General features: G+C 36.6%; 3 protein-coding genes across 3 annotated transcripts; all 3 read right to left on the bottom strand.

Annotated features, from left to right (window-relative positions):
• Positions 1-4609: 4609 nt before the first annotated feature.
• Positions 4610-8608, bottom strand: LOC121901469. Its single transcript, XM_042418261.1, has 6 exons — positions 8566-8608; positions 8074-8442; positions 7617-7958; positions 6710-6823; positions 5368-5432; positions 4610-4896 (listed from the first exon to the last, which is right to left on the bottom strand). Exons 1-6 carry the CDS (start codon positions 8606-8608, stop codon positions 4747-4749), a joined length of 1083 nt encoding a protein of 360 aa, XP_042274195.1. The 3' UTR covers positions 4610-4746.
• Positions 8609-11537: 2929 nt separating this feature from the next.
• Positions 11538-14167, bottom strand: LOC121902036 (immunoglobulin kappa light chain-like). The gene is made up of 5 exons (XM_042419214.1): positions 14114-14167; positions 13622-13966; positions 13160-13504; positions 12668-12767; positions 11538-11713 (listed from the first exon to the last, which is right to left on the bottom strand). Exons 1-4 carry the CDS (start codon positions 14154-14156, stop codon positions 12670-12672), a joined length of 831 nt encoding a protein of 276 aa, XP_042275148.1. The 5' UTR covers positions 14157-14167; the 3' UTR covers positions 11538-11713; positions 12668-12669.
• Positions 14168-17781: 3614 nt separating this feature from the next.
• Positions 17782-20781, bottom strand: LOC121902037. The gene is made up of 4 exons (XM_042419215.1): positions 20692-20781; positions 20170-20514; positions 19820-20038; positions 17782-18133 (listed from the first exon to the last, which is right to left on the bottom strand). The coding sequence occupies exons 1-4, from the start codon at positions 20732-20734 to the stop codon at positions 18036-18038; spliced, it is 705 nt and encodes a 234-aa protein (XP_042275149.1). The 5' UTR covers positions 20735-20781; the 3' UTR covers positions 17782-18035.
• Positions 20782-22405: the final 1624 nt, after the last annotated feature.

Raw genomic sequence — 22405 nt, 5'->3', positions numbered from 1 at the left:
TGTGGTAAAACACCTTTCCATTGCACAACTCATGCCTTTCTACCCAAATGAAAGATTCAGTCACAAGATCATCAAAGTCTACAAGGCGGAAATGATCATGATTGGTTAAAATGAAGAAAGTGAACTTCCTCCAATTTTCAAATTCATGATCCAATTCAATGACTCTTAGATGTACGTGTATTGTTAATTGTTGCTGTACATTAGTTGATATTCCAATATTGTTTTGTTATTCTGACTGTCTCGGTTGTGTCATCTTTTACTTTTCATGCATTATTGACGTTAACTTTATAAACAGGTTTCTGTACAACCTAAGCTATTTGGCTGCTACATAGTCATGTAATCTGCCTATAGGAGGAGGAGTCAGTATTTGTCTAAAGGATTCTGACTAGAAGTTTGAGGCTCTAAAACCCTGTTCAAACTGGTACAGTACAGTATTTTCTTATGAAAAGAATCTGAATTTACCTTTATCAAGTTTTGATTAGTATACATACAATACCAGTCAAAAGTTTGGACACACTTGCTCATTCAAGTGAATGGGATGGTGTGTCCAAACTTTTGACTGGTATTGTTGGTAAAAAGCTAATGATTTTTTGCATGGACAAAGTCTACTAATGATACAAATTCTGCTGGTTTAAGCACACATGAATATGTTATTACAGTAAGACAGGACATATGTGGTATTCCTTACTACTTTCATCCAAATATAATACATTTTATTATACTTCATTAAAGTTATAGACACCTACTAAATATTGCCAAACAGCAGTGCACTGTACTGCACCATTTGTGATCACTGTAGGCACTGTCTCTGTATTGTCTCTAACTGCTGGTGTTTTTGGCTAGACTGGTTAAACATAATAACTGTAGCGGTTAGGTTTAATTATTAGACAGTGGGATAGGATTTATGGCATCCAAAATATTTTGAGTTTACTGTAGAAAATAGATAGTTATTAAAATGGTTAAAAACTTAATTTATGATCAAAGTGAAAGACAGAGAGAGACGGAGAGAAAGCAGTCTGATGGTGGTTTTGAGCAGTTTTCTATATATTTGTCTACCAAAAGTTCCCACACTTGTAGATGAAAGATAAGGATGATTTTTCCTTATCTTTTCATTCTGTAAGTACGCTCAATCTTTCTTTCAAGAATGTTTTAAAAAAATTGTTTGATAAAAGACTGTCTGGGGATGCAGTCTGTCTTCCTTTCATCCTTTCCATTTCATAAAGGCAATTTGCATTAATGTCTTTGTAGAGGATGGAAAAAATAGCCTCTATTAGAAGTAGTAAAAAACTGGATCGACATACTCCCTAAACATTAGATAAGCATTCGACTAGATTTGTGAGGTAAATAAGTGCTCAAAGAGCAATCATTGTGGTAAAACACATTTCTATTGCACAACTCATGTCTTTCTACCCAAATGAAAGATTCAGTCACAAGATCATCAAAGTCTACAAGGTGGAAATGATCCTGATTGGCTGAAAAGCAGAATGTGCACTTCCTCCAAAATTTAGCAGATTTATGATGCAATTTCAATGACTCTTAAATGTACATGTATTGTTGCTTTATACTATTAGATGATAGTTTGAAGTTCCAAAGCAGTTTTGTCACTGACCCTGTTTACACCTGGTATTAACATGTGATCTGTATCTAGACACATTATCTGGATAATGATATCCAATCCATGGGTCTTTGTATTTACACCTGGTATTAAAATGCATCCTGGTTATCTTAGTTGTGTCCACATTGCTATTGGATCTCGATATGCAAATTAGCTAGGCAGAGCAGGCGAACTTGTCAATAAATGTGGCGCATGAAGTCATGGAAATCAATGCCGTAGATTGCCATCACTCATTTTTTGCAATGGAAGATCATTGATGTGTTAAGAGAGCTGGATACTGCACTGCCACTCAGCCTTGCTGACAATTTTAGTGGTCACTTGTGCTACTGCAGTGAAAAAAATCCCATGTGGCCCAAAAAGCATTTTCCCCATAGACCACTATTATAAAAGAGACATCTGTAAAACTGTTGACAGAACAACTCGAACATCCAACAAGGTCAATTATTACCATGAAGGCCATGAATGTTTTATATTTATAAAACCTTCCAAAAGCCTATAAAAGAGAATTTAATGTGTGTGATATCATCCCAGGGTAAAGTCTGTGGGCCGAGCAGGAATGCATGGGTGGGCCAAAGGGGAAAACAGGTAAACAGTTTTCATTTGAGTGAATAGGCACCATCTTTGAGTCCAGTATCCAGTTCCTATAATACATCCATGGAGAAGACTTTTAAGTACAGCTAATACTTGTTGTTTTTGCCATGCTTGCTTAAGCTAGCAGGAAGAGGCACAGTTAGATGACCCTACAACTTGCTGGGCCAATTTTTTTCTTGTTAATGTGGTCACGCTGTATACTCTATACGCTCTTACTTGTGCTTTAATGTTGCGTTTCCTCATTTGAACTGCTGGTGTCGGTGGGTAGACTCCATAAATCAGCACCAAAAGACATACTGGGATATTATATCAGGTTATTTCAGTGCAGTGGTGTGGATTTGAGATGAATTGCTGTGATTAAAGGATGTCTAAATTTAGAGTTTATACTTTTCCAACATGTAATAACTATGGACATGGCAAGATTGTACTGGTTATTCCTTAAATTATATTCCCAAGAGAAACTGATCAAGATGGGATAGAGAATATGACTTTTACATTTGAAAAATAGTTTCAGAAAAAAAGTGTCTGGGGAAAACTTTTCTTTGTTCTCACAAGAACTTCATAAAGGCAATTTTCATTAGTGTCTTGAAAGCAGCAAGCAAAGCCACATTCAGCAGCTACACTGACAGACAAAAGCTGTGGCGGGCTTTCGACCAACCACTAAGGCTGTTTACTCAGAATAGACCCGAGGCCCCAACAGGATATGTAATGAGGTCAGAGGTGCAAGAAGGAAAGAGCTACAAGAAGCACATTTTATTTTAACCAGTGGACCTGGCTGTTTTAGCTTTGCTTGCCTTTGCATGTGCTAATTTATAAATCATTGTCAAAAAGTTCTATTTTAAGGAGCATATGCACCATTACATTTGTTTCCTTTTTATTGGTTTTTGTTTTAACAGCAAATGTATGAATTCATTTATCTTTGTTTCTCATTCAGTCCCACCGTCACATGGGGAGCTTATCTAAGCATCCATTAGAAAAAAAATGTAAGTAATCAAGCAACACCCTCCACTCTTGATGGTATGGATAATAGGAATTTGTTCTTTCTATTTATTTAGCTTTACCATGTGATGCACAAAGGATCAGGGAACTGGGAACAGGGAACATCTTAAAACTTTTATGCAGATAATCAGGCACTACTTTGATTCTCCTAAGCGTCAAAACATGCATCATTTAAGAGTACAAATGTGCCACATGCATTGAACTTCACACTGCTTATTAAGGGAAGTGCAAGGCATGATGTATTTATACACTATACTGCAGGTGCACCATCAGCCTGAGGTTCAAATATACCAAGAATGAGTCAGCACTCCACATGTGCTTTTACTCATACATTATAATACACTGTTCTTAGTCTACAATATTACATATATTGTGACAGTTAAGGATTTGTCACCAGTAAATGTAAAAATGTCTGTGTGTTCTCTTCAAACAAACGAATGATGTAATGAATAAGAAAGGCTTGCAATAATGTTTCCTTCTGATTTACCAGATAAAATAAGTAGGTCAACACTCTCAGATGGGGAGATCACAGATCAGACTAATGCTCTTGCCACAAATATCTAGGTGGGACCAGTGAATGAGTAGCACTTCCCCTTCACTCAACAAAAACCACCAAAGATAAGCAAGCCCCAGACATCAAGAAGAGCACAGTGTGACTGATAGTCATTAACTTTATTGAGTTTAAAGGGGACATAACATGCTGCATTGCTGTGTGGTTGCATCACAACCACACACTGATGCCATGTAACCACACAGCCTGTACTTTTATGTGAACACAGAAATGCTAGAACATGCTTTTCTCTGAACACCCCTCTTGTATGTATGCAAACATGCACATGTGTCATTCAGACATAAACACAATTCACATGACTGTCTCTTTTGTACTTGTATGGATTTTGAGTATAATGTTTCTGTATTTTTTCTTTCCATTCGGAACAGGACAGTAGTTGGATTAATCATCTTGCAGACACATTTTGAGTTTTGTAAGGCGTGCATGTCAACCCATAACATCCTTCTCTGTGTAGACCCACAGAGATGTTTCCATGTATCTTCCTAGAACCATGATTACGGTCTAACGTATAAATACACAATACACAACTAATCTCGAGGAACAGCATTGATACACACTTAATACATGTTGAAATGACTTTATTACACATGCTGAAACAAAGAGCTATTTGTAGAACAGTTGGTGCAGTGTTTTTTTCAGCCCATGATTGTCCCCCACTCCTATAGGGGCTTAAAGGATGATTGAGTCTTTTTCAAGATAATAGTATGATGGTGAGTTTCAGAGTATTTGGAGCAGGTGGTGGAAAGGATATTCTCATTGACTCGTTATTGGGCGGCACAAAGGAGATTTTGATTTTTTAGTCCAGGTCATATCATGTACAAATTTTGGTGTCTTGAGCAAATAAGAATCACAATCACGCAGAGAGCCAACAGTATTCCCAGCACAAGAATAACTGGGTCCCATTCTTGTTCTGAAATCAGAAAAAAGTCCTCTGAGGAGATTGGGACCCAATGCACAGGCCATGCTCTGCCTACAGAGAGGGGTGGTGTTGGGTGTGATAATCTGCTCTCACAGTAGAGTACACACAGTCTGGTGGTGACTCTCTCTTCTTCCTCTCTCTTTTCACTTTCCTTGTGGAAAAATTCAGTGCTACATAGTTCACTGCTTCTGCTTCCCCATCCTGCAAAATAAAAATGATGTGTTAAAGTTTAGAGATTAAAGCTGTGAAATCAAGACCAGTTAAAGAGACCAAGTTTAGAACATATATTATAAAGCTTTGTTATCCAGTGGTGTGATATTCTGACTAAAATGTTTGGTTTGCATTAAAATCATGACATCCATTACCTTCTAATTCACATTACTTGGGCCAATGATTTTATTTTTTAAAATCTTTTTTAAGATATATACTTATGTGTCAGTTTTACAATGACGGTTTATTTAACAACATAAGTCACTGAATGGAGAAGACAAGTATACACAGTATAAAGCTTTAAAATTATTGAACACTGAGCTGAATGGTTGCTAGACTTTAGATAAGGCAGCTCTGCCAGACAGAGTCTAGAGTCAGGAAATTATTGTAATCCAGTTGACAACTCAGATGTTTTTTGCCAATCAATTTGATGCTAAGTGTCAAACTTAAAAGCATATTTACCAGGTCATTTGACTGATCCACTGTCGACTTGTCATGCCCAGGGTTATGAGAAGCACTCATTGTTCCTGTTAATAAAAAAAAAGACTTCATAAAAGCATATCAGTGTGACTTTTATCTGTTTTTGTTTATTACAGTTCTTGGATTTATAGCTTTATACCTATAATGTACCTCATCTAACTATGCTCTTCTGATTTGAAACACTGAAAAACTCACTAAAGCATTCAGTTGTTCATTTTGGAAATTGCAAATTGTGACCCTCTTAAAGAGAGTTTTAAATGATGGTATATGGGGTTGAATTGTTCAGACATTTATGATTTGAGTTTTGTCTCTTTAAGTTTTTATTTATGGCTCCAGGCTCAACAAGACATAACCTCTTAACGCTACCAGAATGTAAAGATATAATTATTTGATGCAATGTAATCAATGACACACCTCAGTCAGATTTAATTAGGACAACACACACACATAGTGTTACTGAGTTATCTTCCATTAGGACTTGGCTACTCGATACCTGGTCGATACTTTTAATGTATCGACCAAAATAACCCAGTACCAAGTAATATCGCATCAAATAATATCTGCATTTGATCCTTTTTGTACCCAGATCTAGAAAAAAAATTACTGGTATGTATGTATGGTATGTATGGTTTTGCTCACAGCCAGCCACCACAAGCATTCTTCGATTTAATGCGTTGTGTGATTGACCCACTGTCGCAGCGCCTACAACCCATAAAGACAATACTTCTATACAGTTTTGTACAGTTTGTATAGTTAATATTTCAATAATTTGAACACTTTCAAAATGTATTTGTGTAAAAATCATTTGGATGGGGTGGAGTGATGGCATTTTACATAACTGAATCCTTTCACATTGTGGGTATCGAATGAAGTTCTCTATTGGTATCAGTATCATTTTAAGGGTACTGGAATTGGGTCTGGTAAGGCAATTTTTTAAGCGACACCCAGCCCTATCTTTGCATACTGAAATATGATGTGAATGTTTTAAAGAACATAACTTTTTCTGAGTTAACATTCACTGTTTTTCAGAACTCAAAGTGTATAATAGAGAACCCCAATTTCTATCGTTGAGGCCAAAACTGATAGAGTACTATAAAAATAGCTATAGCTTATATAAACAATCAAACAAAATTATGATAAACACATAAGGCACATTTCAGGGCAAGGGTAAATCAAATGTCATGTCATGAATTACATTACAATCAAATTCGAATTTTAATAAATTTGAAAATTACTGAAATGACAGATAAAATCAAAATTTTCAGCAATGGATTCTGATTATAAATAAACGTAATAAAAATCCATGTACATTTGATGAACTTACCTTTGCAACGTTCACAAACTCTGCTTCGATTCATGTAGAAAACAAGAACGGCAATCACAGTCACACAGCAGACCAACAGTGCTCCAAGTACAAAGACAACTGGGTCTAGTTGTCCTGGAATCATAAAAATGTCAAAAAGAGACACTTAACACCTCATTCCTGTTTGTTTATTTGAATAATTAACAATCATAAGAGCATCTACAAAGTTGTTCAGTAACTCAAAACCAAATTGTTTTATTATTGTCATTATTTGCTGTTGGCGTCACACAGTCGCACTAAGAAAATTAATTATGTTTTTTGACCAAGCATAACTTTTGATCTTAATCAAAAGTTGCTATCTTTTTGTGGTAGTAAGCAGCTTTGTACTCATTCTTGTATTCTCTCAAACATTTAACATAAGTCACAGAGCTTAAATTGCAATTTTATGGTCATTGATTTCTCTGAATTAATTTTGCAGAGTAGCAACCATTAATTTGAGTTATTCTTTAACATAAAAAGTCTCAAATATAAAATCACATCATGAAATAATAATCAATTACTTTTAAATATGATAACTGTAGAGCTTTTTCACAGAAGAAATATTGAGTTGTTTGGGCAGGAAATGCACAGGTGTAAATCATAATCATATGAATGATGGATCCATGCCAATGAGCCAGCATGCACAGTTACTTGAACTGGAAGAACTAAATGGAATAATCTAATTAATCACAACTGTGCTTTTTCTACTAAAACATATAAAAATATCTGCCATGAAAAAGACAAATTGGCTGCATGTTTTTATCAATCAGCTTGATATTTTAATCAGATTTAATCGAATCAAAGCAAAATCTTATCAATCTAATCTGACAAGCCTTCAAGGTTAAGATGCATTTAATATTTGAAGACGGCAAAGGATATAAAAACATACTTATCTCCACTTTAGCTCCTTCACCAAACAGGATCTCTCCACATGTGACCACAGCACAGTAGTAAGTCCCAGTATCAGAAGTGTCCTGAATAGTTTTGGACAGACTGTAGACGCAGCTCTTTTCATCTTGGTCATCACTCCTGTTCTGAGAGTAAATGATGCTTGGATGAGATTCTCCTGATCCAGCTCTGAACCAGTACACACTGTGTTCACCTGGACACTGATCTGTGTTTTCTTTGTTTTTGGAGAGAAGTGAACACTGAAGAGTCACTGATTTGCCCCACTGGACTGACTCAGTCTCTGGACTTTGTTTCACGTAGAAAGATTTCTGCTGATTACGGTCTGTGTGAGTCAGTAAAAAATACGTTAAAGGGAATTAATGATCTAAATTATTTGTATGACTAAAAAACATGATGATAAATGGAATGAGCATAAACCAGAAAGTAAAATATTTTACCGTTCACAGCCAAGAATGTGCCTTCAGCTAATGTCAGTGAATACGCTGTTCCATTCTGACAGAAATATGTTGCTTCATCCTCTTTGCTTACATTTCTAATGGTGAGCAAATACTCATTGTACCCCTGTGTGACTTGGAAACGTGAATTGTCAAATTGTCCAACAAGTTTTTGTTGGTTATAAGTTCGTGCAGCAACTGTTTGGACCATATATCCAAGAGACTGCTTGTACCAGTTAAAGAATACGTCCTCCTTCTCAGAAACTGGGCATTGCAAAGTAACATTCCCACCAACTTCAACCACAGTCAAAGAGATTGGGTGAGGAACCTCTGCAGTTTGAATCAGAGCTGAGGAAAAGAGACAAACAAAAACTAATGTATTACACAACAAGACAAAAACAAATGTAGAGTATCTGCCATTAGAAATAACACTGTGAAATGTAAACAATGGTTTGCATGAATATCTATCTCATATTAGTTCAAAGTTGCACTTACACGCTGTACTAAGAAGAATCAAAGCAGTCAGTCCTTCAATCATTGTGGTAAAACACCTTTCTGTTGCACAACTCATGCCTTTCTACCCAAATGAAAGATTCAGTCACAAGATCATCAAAGTCTACAAGGCGGAAATGATCCTGATTGGTTGAAATGAAGTAAGTTAACTTCCTCCAAAATTTTCAAATTCATGATCCAATTCAATTCTTAGATATATGTGTATTGTTAATTGTTGTTTTACATTAGTTGATATTTCCAATATTGTTTTGTCACTCTGACTGTCTCGGTTGTGTCATCTTTTACTTTTCATGCATTAGTGACGTCAACTTTATAAACAGGTTTCTGTACAACCTAAGCTATTTGGCTGTTACATAGTCATGTAATCTTCCTATAGGAGGAGGAGTCAGTATTTATCTAAAGGATCCTGACTAGAAGTTTGAGGCTCTAAAACCCTGTTCAAACTGGGCTAATGATTTTTTGCATGGACAAAGTCTACTAATGATACAAATTCTGCTGGTTTAAGCACACATGAATATGTTATTACAGTAAGACAGGACATATGTGGTATTCCTTACTACTTTCATCCAAATATAATACATTTTATTATAATTCATTAAAGTTATAGACACCTACTAAATATTGCCAAACAGCAGTGCACTGTACTGCACCATTTGTGATCACTGTAGGCACTGTCTCTGTATTATCTCTAACTGCTGGTGTTTTTGGCTAGACTGGTCAAATATAATAACTGCAGGGGTTAGGGTTAATTAGTAGACAGCTGTTCAAGCTGGGATAGGATTTATGGCATCCAAAATATTTTGAGTTTACTGTAGATAATAAATAGTTATTATAATGGTTAAAAACTTAATTTATGATCAAAGTGAAAGACAGAGAGAGATGGAGAGAAAGCAGTCTGACGGTGGTTTTGAGCAGTTTTCTATATATTGTCTGTTAAAAGTTCCTACACTTGTAGATGAAAGATAAGGATGTTTTTTCCATATCATTTCATTCTATAAGTACGCTCAATCTTTCTTTCAAGAATGTTTTCAAAAAATTGTTTGATAAAAGACTGTCTGGGGATGCAGTCTGTCTTCCTTGTCTCACAGAATTTCATAAAGGCAATTTACATTAATGTCTTGAAAACAACAAACAAAACATATGCAGCAGCTGCACTGAAAAAAGCTGTGGCAGGCCGTTTCTCTACCTTTGACCAAGTCTGTTTACTCAGAATAGACTTGACTATGGGCTGCAGGATATGTAGTGACTTGCCTGTATATATGCTCATTTATATGGTATGTGTTCTTTTTTTTGATTTCTTTTACATTCAGTCCTAATCAGTTCTGGATGGTGTGTGGAGCATCCAGATTAGCATCCATTGAACAAAAAATGAGGAAATCAAAAACAGTGATGCAACACACTCCAGTTTTGGTGATAACAGAAATCTGCACACATAAGTTGCAAGGTTCAGCTGTGTCCCATTATATTTATGTAATTTTAACAAGTGATATACAGAGGAACAGATCTTAAAGGAATAGTTTGATATTTTGGGAAATACTTTCATTGAAAACAGGAGGAACGAGGGGTTGCAAAGTAATGCAGTGTATGTGTGTCAGGGGACTATATTAACATACAGATGTCACATCAAGAGAGTGGCATCTTTGTTAATCATTTGTATCATAGGCAGCCCCCGGATATCATATCATATATAAACTTTTCATACAGTATAAAGCAGCTGTGGACAACAGATACTGTTACAATCAATCATATTGATTCATAAATCAATGCAATGCTTTACTGCTTTAACTACATTACACTTTCTATTTTTTATGCCAATTTAAATGCATCTATTGGCTTGGGAGTGTTTGATTAAACATACTGTATTTTTGACAGAACTCCCCATGCACAGCCAGTATTTTGTGCTGGTCGGTTGCAGGAACATATAAGCTGTAAATCAAAATTAACCACCAGACACTGAGATGACTTTACTGTGACTTTATTAGGAGCGAACAATGTGTTTTGCTCAGTGCTGAGCGAACCTGACGAAGCTACAGGCGAAACACATTATTTGCTCCTGAGATGACACAGTAAAGTCATCTCAGTGTGCGGTGGTTAATTTTGATTTCATACTTTATTTATATTTTAAGCATTATTCTGTTATTTCTGTGCATTTGCCGAAAGAATTTAGTTTGCTCTTGTTGATAAAATCACTGAAGTGCCAGAGTGACACTGCTTCAGAAACAGACGTGGTTCTGAGACATCTATTCTCAGCACAGCAACACCAACAACTTGCTTTGTACTGCTTCATCTGAATACCCCCCCCCCCCCCCAATTTTCAGGAAACAGTCGGAGTGTTGCTTGCGTTGGTCACTATAATCAGTAACTAAAGGCTTCTGTCTCTCCCACTTGGTCTCTCAGCTGTTTCTCTCTTTCTTGCTCACTGTCTCTCACCAAGATAACCTGTTAGTTATTGAATCCAAATAACAACCAGCAAGCCAAGTAATCCACAAAAAGCTTAAGTATAATACTTCCATGATCATTTTGGGGAGGCTTAGCCTCACCTGGACTCTTATTAACGCCACCTATGATTTGTATACATGTATTATATCAGTATATTCTTTATAATTTTTAAACTATTATCGTTACCAACACCATCAAATATGATCATATCACCATACTAATAATGTTTATCAAAATATGATAAGATACAAATATAGAAGAAAGAAATGCTAAAAGGAATTAATGACAATAGTGATGATAAAAGTAAGAATGGATCATTTTATGTAATTTTGAAGAGCAAGATGAGAATGACAAGAAGAAAAACTAATGAAGGAAGGAATATCTGGTTAAATTCTTTTTTTTTTCTTTTTAGAATATTTTTTATTTAGAAACATCTTTTAACAAACTCAAGTTAAGTGAAAATACATAATCCACAACTGATCTCTTAAAAAATAAAAAAAACAGTTACACACAATTATAAGATTTTTGTAAGTCGATGGAATTCACCTAAATAAAACCGATGGTGCCACTTTGTGTGACTATTTTTTTATTATTCTTTGTATATGTGAAAACAGTGCCAGTCTTCAAACACACTTCTTGCTTTGTAGAGAAAGCCAGTGATACAGTAGTTCAGCGCCTTGGCATCACCACCCTAAAAATAATAATAATATATACTTTAGATTGGAGGTGTTGATCATAGCTAATGGAACAGTTTGCATAATGTTTGAATGAAAATCAGTATACCATCTAACCTCAATGGCACATGATTGTCCCCAACTCATACAGGAGCTTAAAGGATTATAAAGTTTTTTGAAGAAAATGACATGCACATCAAAATCAAAATGAGAATCACTCAGAAATGCTAATTACCACACAATTACATTCTCCTCACAAGAAGGAGCATTTCTCCTGTATTAGGGGAAAACCTAATACACCAGATTCAGAGTCATCCTTAAGTAACTAAATACTGAAAACTAAACACATGTCAGAGACTAAGATTAAGATCGGCTCACTGGAATAAAGAATGTTCATGAGTCTTTGGACAAACAAGGCTGACCCTAGAGAGTCAATGGTCATAAAACAACAGCCTCTTATTCACAGTTGTGGTTGATAGTCCCAATTTTCTGACTTATTCGTACTAATAATGCAATCATAACAAAACAAATGTGGTTTGTGACCAAATAAAATTTCTCATGCCATATTTTACTGAAATGTAGCCAAAGCATTTCCAATCTTGGGGCCAGTTTCCCAAAAGCAGTTTGTAGGCATTATTTATACACAAATGGTGGCAGCATGTTTCACATTACACACATTACACACATTTCACATTACAAATGATCTGCAATTTGTGAGTCCTACATGACTCTCACATGCTGATGCAAAGGGTGCAAGTATGGTGGGGTCTTTTTCTGATTAGTGGAACATCAGTCGATCAAAATAAAGATATAATGTTACAAATCATAACTAGTATGCTGCAAAATTGGTGAAACAGGCCCCTCGATGTTGTATCCTTGGTTGGTTTTCAGTGATATCGTGGATTGTGGTAATCTGGGATTTTTTAATGATTAAAAAAATCTATAAATATAACTCATGTTATTAAACTTACCATCAGTCTCTAGAGTAAATAAGAATGGCTATCACAGCCACGCAGACAGCCAAAAGTATCCCAAGCACAATGATAATTGGGTCCCATTCTTGTCCTGAATCTGAAAAAAAGTCCAAGCAGGTATGTAACTCTTTACTCCTCATTTACTTTTACGATATCAATTATTTTCTTCTGCAGTAGCTAACTACTGCAGAAGATATCTAATTTATCAAATTCTATGTAAGCAATAACAATAACATTTTTTAATGATTTGAAATTTATATTTTAAATGAAGCATTTCAATTTACAGCATTCAGTACTAAGGGATGAGGTATCAGGCATGAACTGATAATTGACCAATCATTAATAAATAATAAATAAATAAATAACTGAATAAATGTATCTATCAAACAGCAAATTTTTTTAATCAGACTAAATCTTATCAAATCTATCCACCCTTAATAGTTAAGAATCATTAAAGATTTGAAGACAATAAGGACCTTAAAAACATACTTATCTCCACTTGAACTCCTACACCAAACAGGATTTCTCCACATGTGACCACAGCACAGTAGTAAGTCCCAGTATCAGAGGAGTCCTGTATAGTTTTGGACAGACTGTAGACACAGCTCCTTTCCACATGTTCATCACTCCTGTCCTTCTTAGTGTAAATGATGCCTGGGCGTGAGTCTCCTGATCCAGCTCTGAACCAGTACACACTGTGTTCATCTGGACACAGATCTGTGTTTTCTTTGTTTTTGGAGAGAAGTGAACACTGAAGAGTCAGTGCATCTCCCAGCTGGACTGATGCTGTCTCCGGACTTTGTTTCACGTAGAAAGATGCCTGTTGATTAAGATCTGCGTGATTCAGTAAAAAAGACATTAAAAGGAATTTAATGATTGAAATTATGTGTATGACTTGAAAACGTTGTGATGACTGACAGCTGCATAGACACGGAGAGTAAAATATTTTACCGTTCACAGCCAAGAATGTGCCTTCACCAAATGTCGGTGAATACGCCGTTCCATTCTGGCAGAAATATGTTGCTTCATCCTCTTTGCTTACATTTCTAATGGTGAGGAAGTACTCAGCATATCCCTCTGTGACTTGGAAACGTGAATTCTCAAATTGTCCAACAAGTTTTATTTGAGTATAAGTTCTTGTAGCAACTGTTTGGACCATATATCCAAGAGACTGCTTGTACCAGTGAAAGAACTTCCCCTCCTTCTCAGAAACTGGGCATTGCAGAGTAACATTCCCACCAACTTCAACCACAGTCAAAGAGATTGGGTGAGGAACCTCTGCAGTTTGAATCAGAGCTGAGAAAAAGAGACAAACAAAAACTAATGTACTACACAACAAGACAAAAACAAATGTAGAGTATCTGCCATTAGAAATAACACTGTGAAATGTAAACAATGGTTTGCATGAATATCTATCTCATATTAGTTAAAAGGTGCACTTACACGCCGTACTAAGAAGAATCAAAGCAGTCAGTCCTTCAATCATTGTGGTAAAAACCTTTCTATTGCACAACTCATGCCTCTCTAACCAAATGAAAGATTCAGTCACAAGATCATCAAAGTCTACAAAGCGGAAATGATCCTGATTGGTTGAAAAGCAGAATGTGCACTCCCTCCAAAATTTAGCAAATTCATGATGCAATTTCAATGACTCTTAAATGTACATGTATTGTTGCTTTATACTATTAGATGATAGTTTGAAGTTCCAAAGCAGTTTTGTCACTGACCCTGTTTACACCTGGTATTAACATGTGATCTGTATCTAGACACATTATCTGGATAATGATATCCAATCCATGGGTCTTTGTATTCACACCTGGTATTAAAATGCATTCTGGTTATCTTAGTTGTGTCCACATTGCTATTGGATCTCGATATGCAAATTAGCTAGGCAGAGCAGGCGAACTTGTCAACAAACATGGCGCATCAAGTCATGGAAATCAGTACCGTAGATTGCCATCACTCATTTTTTACAGTGGAAGATCATTGATGTGTTAAGAGAGCTGGATACTGCACCGCCACTCAGCATTGCTGACAATTTTTCTCAGTGGTCATTTGTGCTACTGCAGTGATAAAAATCCCATGTGACCCAAAAAGCATTTTCCCCCATAGACCACTATTATAAAAGAGACATCTGTAAAACTGTTGACAGAACAACTCGAACATCCAACAATGTCAATTATTACCATGAAGGCCATGAATGTTTTATATTTATAAAACCTTCCAAAAGCCTATAAAAGAGAATTTAATGTGTGTGACATCATCCCAGGGTAAAGTCTGTGGGCCGAGCAGGAACGCATGGGTGTGGCCAAAGGGGAAAACAGGCGAACAATTTTCATTTGAGTGAATAGGCACCATCTTTGAGTCCCGTATCCAGTTCCTATAATACATCCATGGAGAAGACTTTTAGGTACAGCTACTACTTGTTGTTTTTGCCAAGCTTGCTTAAGCTAGCAGGAAGAGGCACAGTTAGATACCTTACAACTTGCTGGGCCAATTTTTTTCTTGGTAATGTAGTCACGCTATATAAATTGCATATACACCTGGCATGCTTAGCCACCTCCAAATGTGGTCTGGCTGACCTGAGCTGACCTGCATTAACATGTGTTTTCTCTTGTCCAGATAAGATATCCGGATACAGATCACATCTTAATACCAGGTGTAAATGGAGGAATTCCGACCACTTATACCCCATTTACACTCACTACTAAAGAATCCATCTAGAATGATCAGTAAGGGGCAGAGACATTAGTTTAATATCTAATTCTGGGGTTATGCTTGTGTAAAATACTAAGAGTGCTCAATTTTAATTCACCTTAATTAAATCTGGATCAATATACATAGGCAACTTTCATTAGTGTCTTGAAAGCAGCAAGAAAAGCCACATTCAGCAGCTACACTGACAGACAAAAGCTGTGGTGGGCTTTTGACCAACCACCAAGGCTGTTTACTCAGAATAGACCCGAGGCCCCAACAGGATATGTAATGAGGTCAGAGGTGCAAGAAGGAAAGAGCTACAAGAAGCACATTTTATTTTAACCAGTGGACCTGGCTGTTTTAGTTTTGTTTGCCTTTGAATGTGCTAATTTATAAATTATATAATTGTCAAAAAGTTCTATTTTAAGGAGCATATGCATCTTTACATTTGTTCCTTTTTTGGTTTTTGTTTTAACAGCAAATGTATGAATTCATTTATCTTTGTTTCCCATTCAGTCCCACCGTCACATGGGGAGCTTATCTAAGCATCCATTGGAAAAAAATGTAAGCAATCAAGCAACACCCTCCACTCTTGACGGTATGGATAATAGGAATTTGTTCTTTCTATTTCTTTAGCTTTACCATGTGATGCACAAAGGATCGGGGAGCTGGGAACAGGGAACATCTTAAAACTTTTATGCAGATAATCAGGCACTACTTTGATTTTCCTAAGCGTCAAAACATGCATCATTCAAGAGTACAAATGTGCCACATGCATTGAACTTCACACTGCTTATTAAGGGAAGTGCAAGATATATTTATACATTATACTGCAGGTGCACCATCAGGCTGAGATACAAATATACCAAGAATAAGTCAGCACTCAACATGTGCTTTTACTCATACATTATAATACACTGTTCTTAGTCTACAATATTACATATATTGTGACAGTTAAGGATTTGTCACCAGTAAATGTAAAAATGTCTGTGTGTTCTCTTCAAACAAACAAATGATGTTATGAGGAAGAAAGGCTTGCAATAATGTTTCCCTCTGATTTACCGAATAAAATAAGTAGGTCAACACTTTAACCCCTAAATTCCACTGGGCGCATGTGCCACTATCGCGGCCACTCTAGTCAATGTATCCGATTCCAACGGGCGTCCCAGAAGCGGCTCTCCGCTGCGCTGCGCTAAAGATAGGTGCCTCGTCTATTTTTTACAGAAGCCGCGTCAATTTTTAAAATAAAACACCCTGTGCAGACTCCTGGTCATATATCAACAATAAACGCAATTAAAACAGATGAATACAGAAACCATTTAACTACATAGCCTACTTAACCATAGAAGAAGCACAAAAATCAAGGAAAATTACCAAATCAACAAAAGCTGAGCAAGTTAACAAAATTGGGCAGTTTAGTTGCCCTACTACTGCAATAATTACAGCAGCCTTAAGGGATTTTATCAGCTTTGACTAGGCTGCTGTAATTACTGTAGTAGGAGTGCAATTGACTTTAAACGGCGGAAGGCTTCCCCACAGTGAAGACACTTCGCTTCTGACACGCTCCCAGTGGAATAGGGCGCTGTGCAGAGGACGGAGCAAAACCGCGTCGGAGCCGGAACGTGGCACACACACGGCCGGTGGAATCCTGGGGTAAGATGGGGAGATCACAGATCAGACTAATGCTCTAGGTGGGACCAGTGAATAAGTAGCACTTCCCCTTCCCTTAACAAAAACCACCAAAGATAAGCAAACCCCAGACAACAAGAAGAACACAGGGTGACTGACAGTAATGATAATAAAGACAGAGGTTGGTGGAAAGACACAATAATAATATTAAACACGAGTTTAAAGGGGATATAACATGCTTTTTGTGATTTCCTGTCATTTATTATACTGTAATGATGTTAGATGTCTATGTCAAAAATAGTTAAAGTTCAAAAACATGGACGCTGGCCAATCAGAACAGAGCATGGATGTATAAAGAGAACTGGATGCAGGAAGACTGCCAGGCTTTGAAGCAAATTTGATGACAGGGCATGATGTATTTATACAAAACTGTGTAATTACAACGTCACGTGATGCACACTGGCCCAAAAAGACTTTTTCCCATAGACTTACATTGTGAAAGAGACGTCTGTAAATCAGCAGATAAATTTTTCTGAGCGTCACAATTTTTCTGAGGTTGCATCGCAACCCCACAGCCTTTACTTTTATGTGAACACAGAAATGCTAGAACATGCTTTTCTCTGAACACCCCTCTTGTATGTATGTGAACATGCGCAGGTGTCATTCAGACATAAACACAATTCACATGACTGTCTCTTTTGTACTTGTATGGATTTTGAGTATAATGTTTCTATGTTATTTCTTTCCATTCGGAACAGGACAGTAGTTGGATTAATCATCTTGCAGACACATTTTGAGTTTTGTGAGGCGTGCATGTCAACCCATAACACCCTTCTCTGTGTAGACCCACAGAGATGTTTCCATGTATCTTCCTAGAACCATGATTACGGTCTAACGTATAAATACACAATACACAACTAATCTCGAGGAACAGCATTGATACACACTTAATACATGTTGAAATGACTTTATTACACATGCTGAAACAAAGAGCTATTTGTAGAACAGTTGGTGCAGTGTCCACTCCTATAGCTTCCAGTCACTTTTGGTGTCTTGAGAAAATAAGGATGGCAATCACAATCATGCAGAGAGCCAACAGTATTCCCAGCACAAGAATAATTGGGTCCCATTCTTGTTCTGAAATCAGAAAAAAATCCAAGCAGACATTTAACTCTTTACATATACCTCATCTTTCATGATAAGATAGGATATCATTTAATCAGTCAACAACTATATAATGGAGGATTATACAACAGGTAGTTCTGACCAAGCAATCTGATTGGTCAACTAGACATTTAGAACGTGCTCAAATCAGCATGACAGCAATCCTAGCTGTGCTCAAATGAAAAAATCCTCATCAATAAAAATATTACTCTGCCGTTAATTAAAACTACAGATCGTGACATTACGCTAACAACAACAGTCATTTCTGGGTAGACAACTGGTGGTTGATTTGAATTGCGGAGATATGTGAACTTGGCAAACTTGTTTTTTTCTGTTGTCATTTTCAGCCGTAACTGTAACGTTTGAAGATATATAGTATAAACATGGTGGTCTGACCTATTTGACATTCTTGCTGGGTTTATTTTATGTACTGTGTTGCTTTGCTAGTGTCTTTGGTTTGTTATGTTTTGTGGGGGGATCTGTGGTGAAAACCCAGAGCGGAGTTTTGAGTTGTCGTTCTTTTATGTTTGTGAAACTGGATTGAACTGAATGGATTAGGGGTTGTGGGGAAAACAAAATGGACACTTTACCGAGTGGATTGAACTCTGACACTGTGGGACGAACCCCTCGCCACTCTTTATCTTTACTTGGCACCCCCATACACAGCAAAACTTGGCCATTTCTCTTCAGTTGAGAGTATATCTCAGCTCCAACCCTGGCATCCTCCATCAGCTGTTCCGGGGAGTCGGTGAGATGGCATTACTAGCTTAAAAATGTCTGTGAAGATTGTAGACATAGTAGCTAAATCTGTCCATTGAAAAAAATATTTTTTCAGCGGATATCTTAGTTACAACAAGACTGAACTAGCAAAGCAGTTTTGTGTTTATATGTGTGGTATTTATTCAGTTTGGGAAATCCCACAATCTCTAGAAAGCATTAGCTCAAGTTAGTTGGCTGACTCAGCAGGGACTAGAAATCGTCTTTGTTGTTAGGTCGTTACTAAGGGTCGGCCTACTTGCTGGAGTAGTAAACTAGGTTTCATTACGTCTACTGACGTGAGTGATTGTTTTCCAGGTATTAGTCATAATTTAAGTATCTCCATGGAAACGGGGATAAGACATGCAAAAAGTTTTTTTTTATTTTTAGACTGAACTGCCTCACAATATGAATACATTTTGTTTATATCTTTTATTTTGTTGGTAAATGTTGTATAATCACAACATTACACTCAAGGGTGTGCTTCACCGTAATTTTTGCGTAATTGCTTACGGAACTCGGTGCAAGCACCTCGTTCCTGACTGCATCACTGACACGCCAACAATGATGGTAAAGCACACCCTCAAGTGTAATGTTTCTTAAATAGAATAATGATTTAGAACCAAAGAAAAACATTGCTATAAGTTGTCATGGTACCATTGTATACCATAAGTCATGAATAAATTGAATAAGTAACAGAAATAGAGGGTCAAAGGATGGAAAATGTAGTGTCTAATGAATTAAATTAAGTTTGAATTTCATAAATATTTGTTGCATTGTTTTAGCATCACAAAGTCATAATCATTACTAAAACTACCATTAGAAAAATAGCATTCAACATTTAAATGATCAAAAGTTTATCACACATTCATAATCTAAATAACAGTGGAAAGATCAACATACCCGTCTCCCTTTCAGTCCTTTCACAAAACAGAATCTCCCCACATTGGACCGCAGCACCTCTGTAGAGCCAGTACACATTGTGCACATCGGGACACTGATCTGTGTTTTCTTTCTTCTTGGGAAAAAGCGAACACTGAAGAGTCACTGATTCTCCCGACTGGACTGACTCCATCTCTGGACTTTGTTTCACATAGAAATATTTCTGCTGATTTCTATGATCTACAAAAACATGTCAGAGGGGTTGTATGTTAATTTATTTTAATTTAACTTCAGAACATGAAATTACTTCTAAATGTAGAATTATTGACACATGCATGACAGACAATAATGCTGCAATTAACATACTGTACCATTCACAGCCAGAAGTGTGCCATTAATAAAGGTCCTTATGTATGCTGATCCAGCTTGGCAGAAGTATGTTGCTTCATCTTCTTTGCTTACATTTCTGATGTGAAGAAAATACTGAGTATTGATTCGTTCAACTGTGAATCTTGAGTTGTTAAAGTGTCCTTTACGTGTGATTTTGTCAAAAGATCCCTCAGCAACAGTTTGGAACATATATCCAAAACTCAGTTTATACCAGTAAAACAAACCGGGTTCATCCCAAGAGAATGGGCATATCAGAGTGAAATTATCACCAACTTCAGCCACAGTCAAAGAGATCTGTTGAGAAGTCTCTTTAGTTTGAGTCAGACCTAAAGAAGAAAAAACGAACAATACCAGAGTTAACACATCAACCCAGGTAGGACAACGATAATTTTAGAAAGGAAAACACTTACAGAAATATTATAGCTTGACGGTTTTGGCATTTTCACACATACATTTGTACAAATAATTGTTAGCACTCACACTAACCACACAACTGCACTTACAAGCTGTGCTAAGAAGAATCAAAACTGCCACACTTCCGTTCATTGTGGCACATCACTCTTCTTGCATAAATGATGTCTCCCCACCCAAACCGGACCTTTAGTAACAAGATGATCAAAGTCTGCAACGTACTGTAGAAATCATCCTGATTGGCTTAAGCACAAAAAATACACTCCGCCCTAAATTTAGCAAAACCATGATTTTTAATGAAATTCACATGTATGTGAATATTTGTTATTTTGTTTGTTTTAATTGTTAGGCAAGTTGATATTTTTGACTGATATTTTTTTGTTTTTGATTTTATTGTTGATTTGTTTTAATTTGTACTTTCTTTTTCTTTAGCTTTACCATGTGATGCACACAGGAACAGGGAACTGGGAACAGGGAACATCTTAAAACCTTTATGCAGATAATCAGGCACAACTTTAATTCTCCTAAGCATCAAAACATGCATCATTCAAGAGTACACATGTGCCACATGCATTGCACTCCACACTTCATATAAAGGGAAGTACAGGTCATGATGTATTTATACACTATACTGCAGGTGCACCATCAGCCTAAGGTACAAATATACCAAGAATAAGTCAGCACTCCACATGTGTTTTTACCCATACATTATAATACACTGTTCTACAATATTACACATATTGTGACAGTTAAGGATTTGTCACCAGTAAATGTAAAAATGTCTGCGTGTTCTCTTCAAACAAACAAATGATGTAATGAATAAGAAAGGTTTGCAAAAATGTTTCCTTCTGATCTACCGGATAAAATAAGTAGGTCAACACTCTCAGATGGGGAGATCACAGATCAGACTAATGCTCTTGTCACAAATATCTAGGTGGGACCAGTGAATAAGTAGCACTTCCCCTTCCCTCAACAAAAACCGCCAAAGATAAGCAAACCCCAGACAACAAGAAGAGCACAGGGTGACTGACAGTCAGTAACTTTAGTGGCTCAGTGTGTCTAATCCTTCTGTACCCGTAACTACTCCTCTAAGGGGCATTAATAATTATAAGAATAACAATAATGAGGTGTTAATTCATTTGCCTGATTGAAAAGGTAGAAAAATAGTTTGAAGATGACAGCAATGTAAAGTAAGTGACATGATTTGTAGCCACATCTATTGTAATTTTGTCAAATTGGAGTGCAGAGATAAAAAATAATGATAATAAAGACAGAGGTTGGTGGAAAGGCACAGTAATAATATTTAACACAAGTTTAAAGGGGACATAACATGCCTTTTGTGATTTCCTGTCATTTATTATACTGTAATAATGTTCAAAGTCTATATTAAAAATAGTCAAAGCTCAAAAACACGGACGCTGGCCAATCAGAACAGAGTGGGCTCATCGGAGGGGAGCCTTAAAGAGACAGGAGCTAAACCTGCTTTTTGAACTGTAAGTCATGCAAAGATATTCAAGTAGAGCCCCAGAATAAAAACATAGACCTGGAAATGTGCATGATACATCCCCTTTAATGCAACATTAAACCTCATGTTGACAGAAGGATATGTCACACTTGGGCTGTGTGGCGATGCAACCACACAGTGATGCGATGTAACCACACAGCCTGTACTTTCATTTGAACACAGAAATACTGGAACATGCTTTTCTCTGAACACCTCTCTTGTATGTAGGCGAATATGTGCAGGTGTCATTCAGACACAAACAGAATTCACATGACTGTCTCTTTTGTACTTGTATGGATTTT

Source organism: Thunnus maccoyii, chromosome 8 (assembly GCF_910596095.1).
Source record: "Thunnus maccoyii chromosome 8, fThuMac1.1, whole genome shotgun sequence".
Classification (NCBI taxonomy): Eukaryota; Metazoa; Chordata; class Actinopteri; order Scombriformes; family Scombridae; genus Thunnus; species Thunnus maccoyii.
The sequence above is the reverse complement of the archived record's forward strand: the minus strand, read 5'-3'. Positions and strand labels throughout refer to the sequence as shown.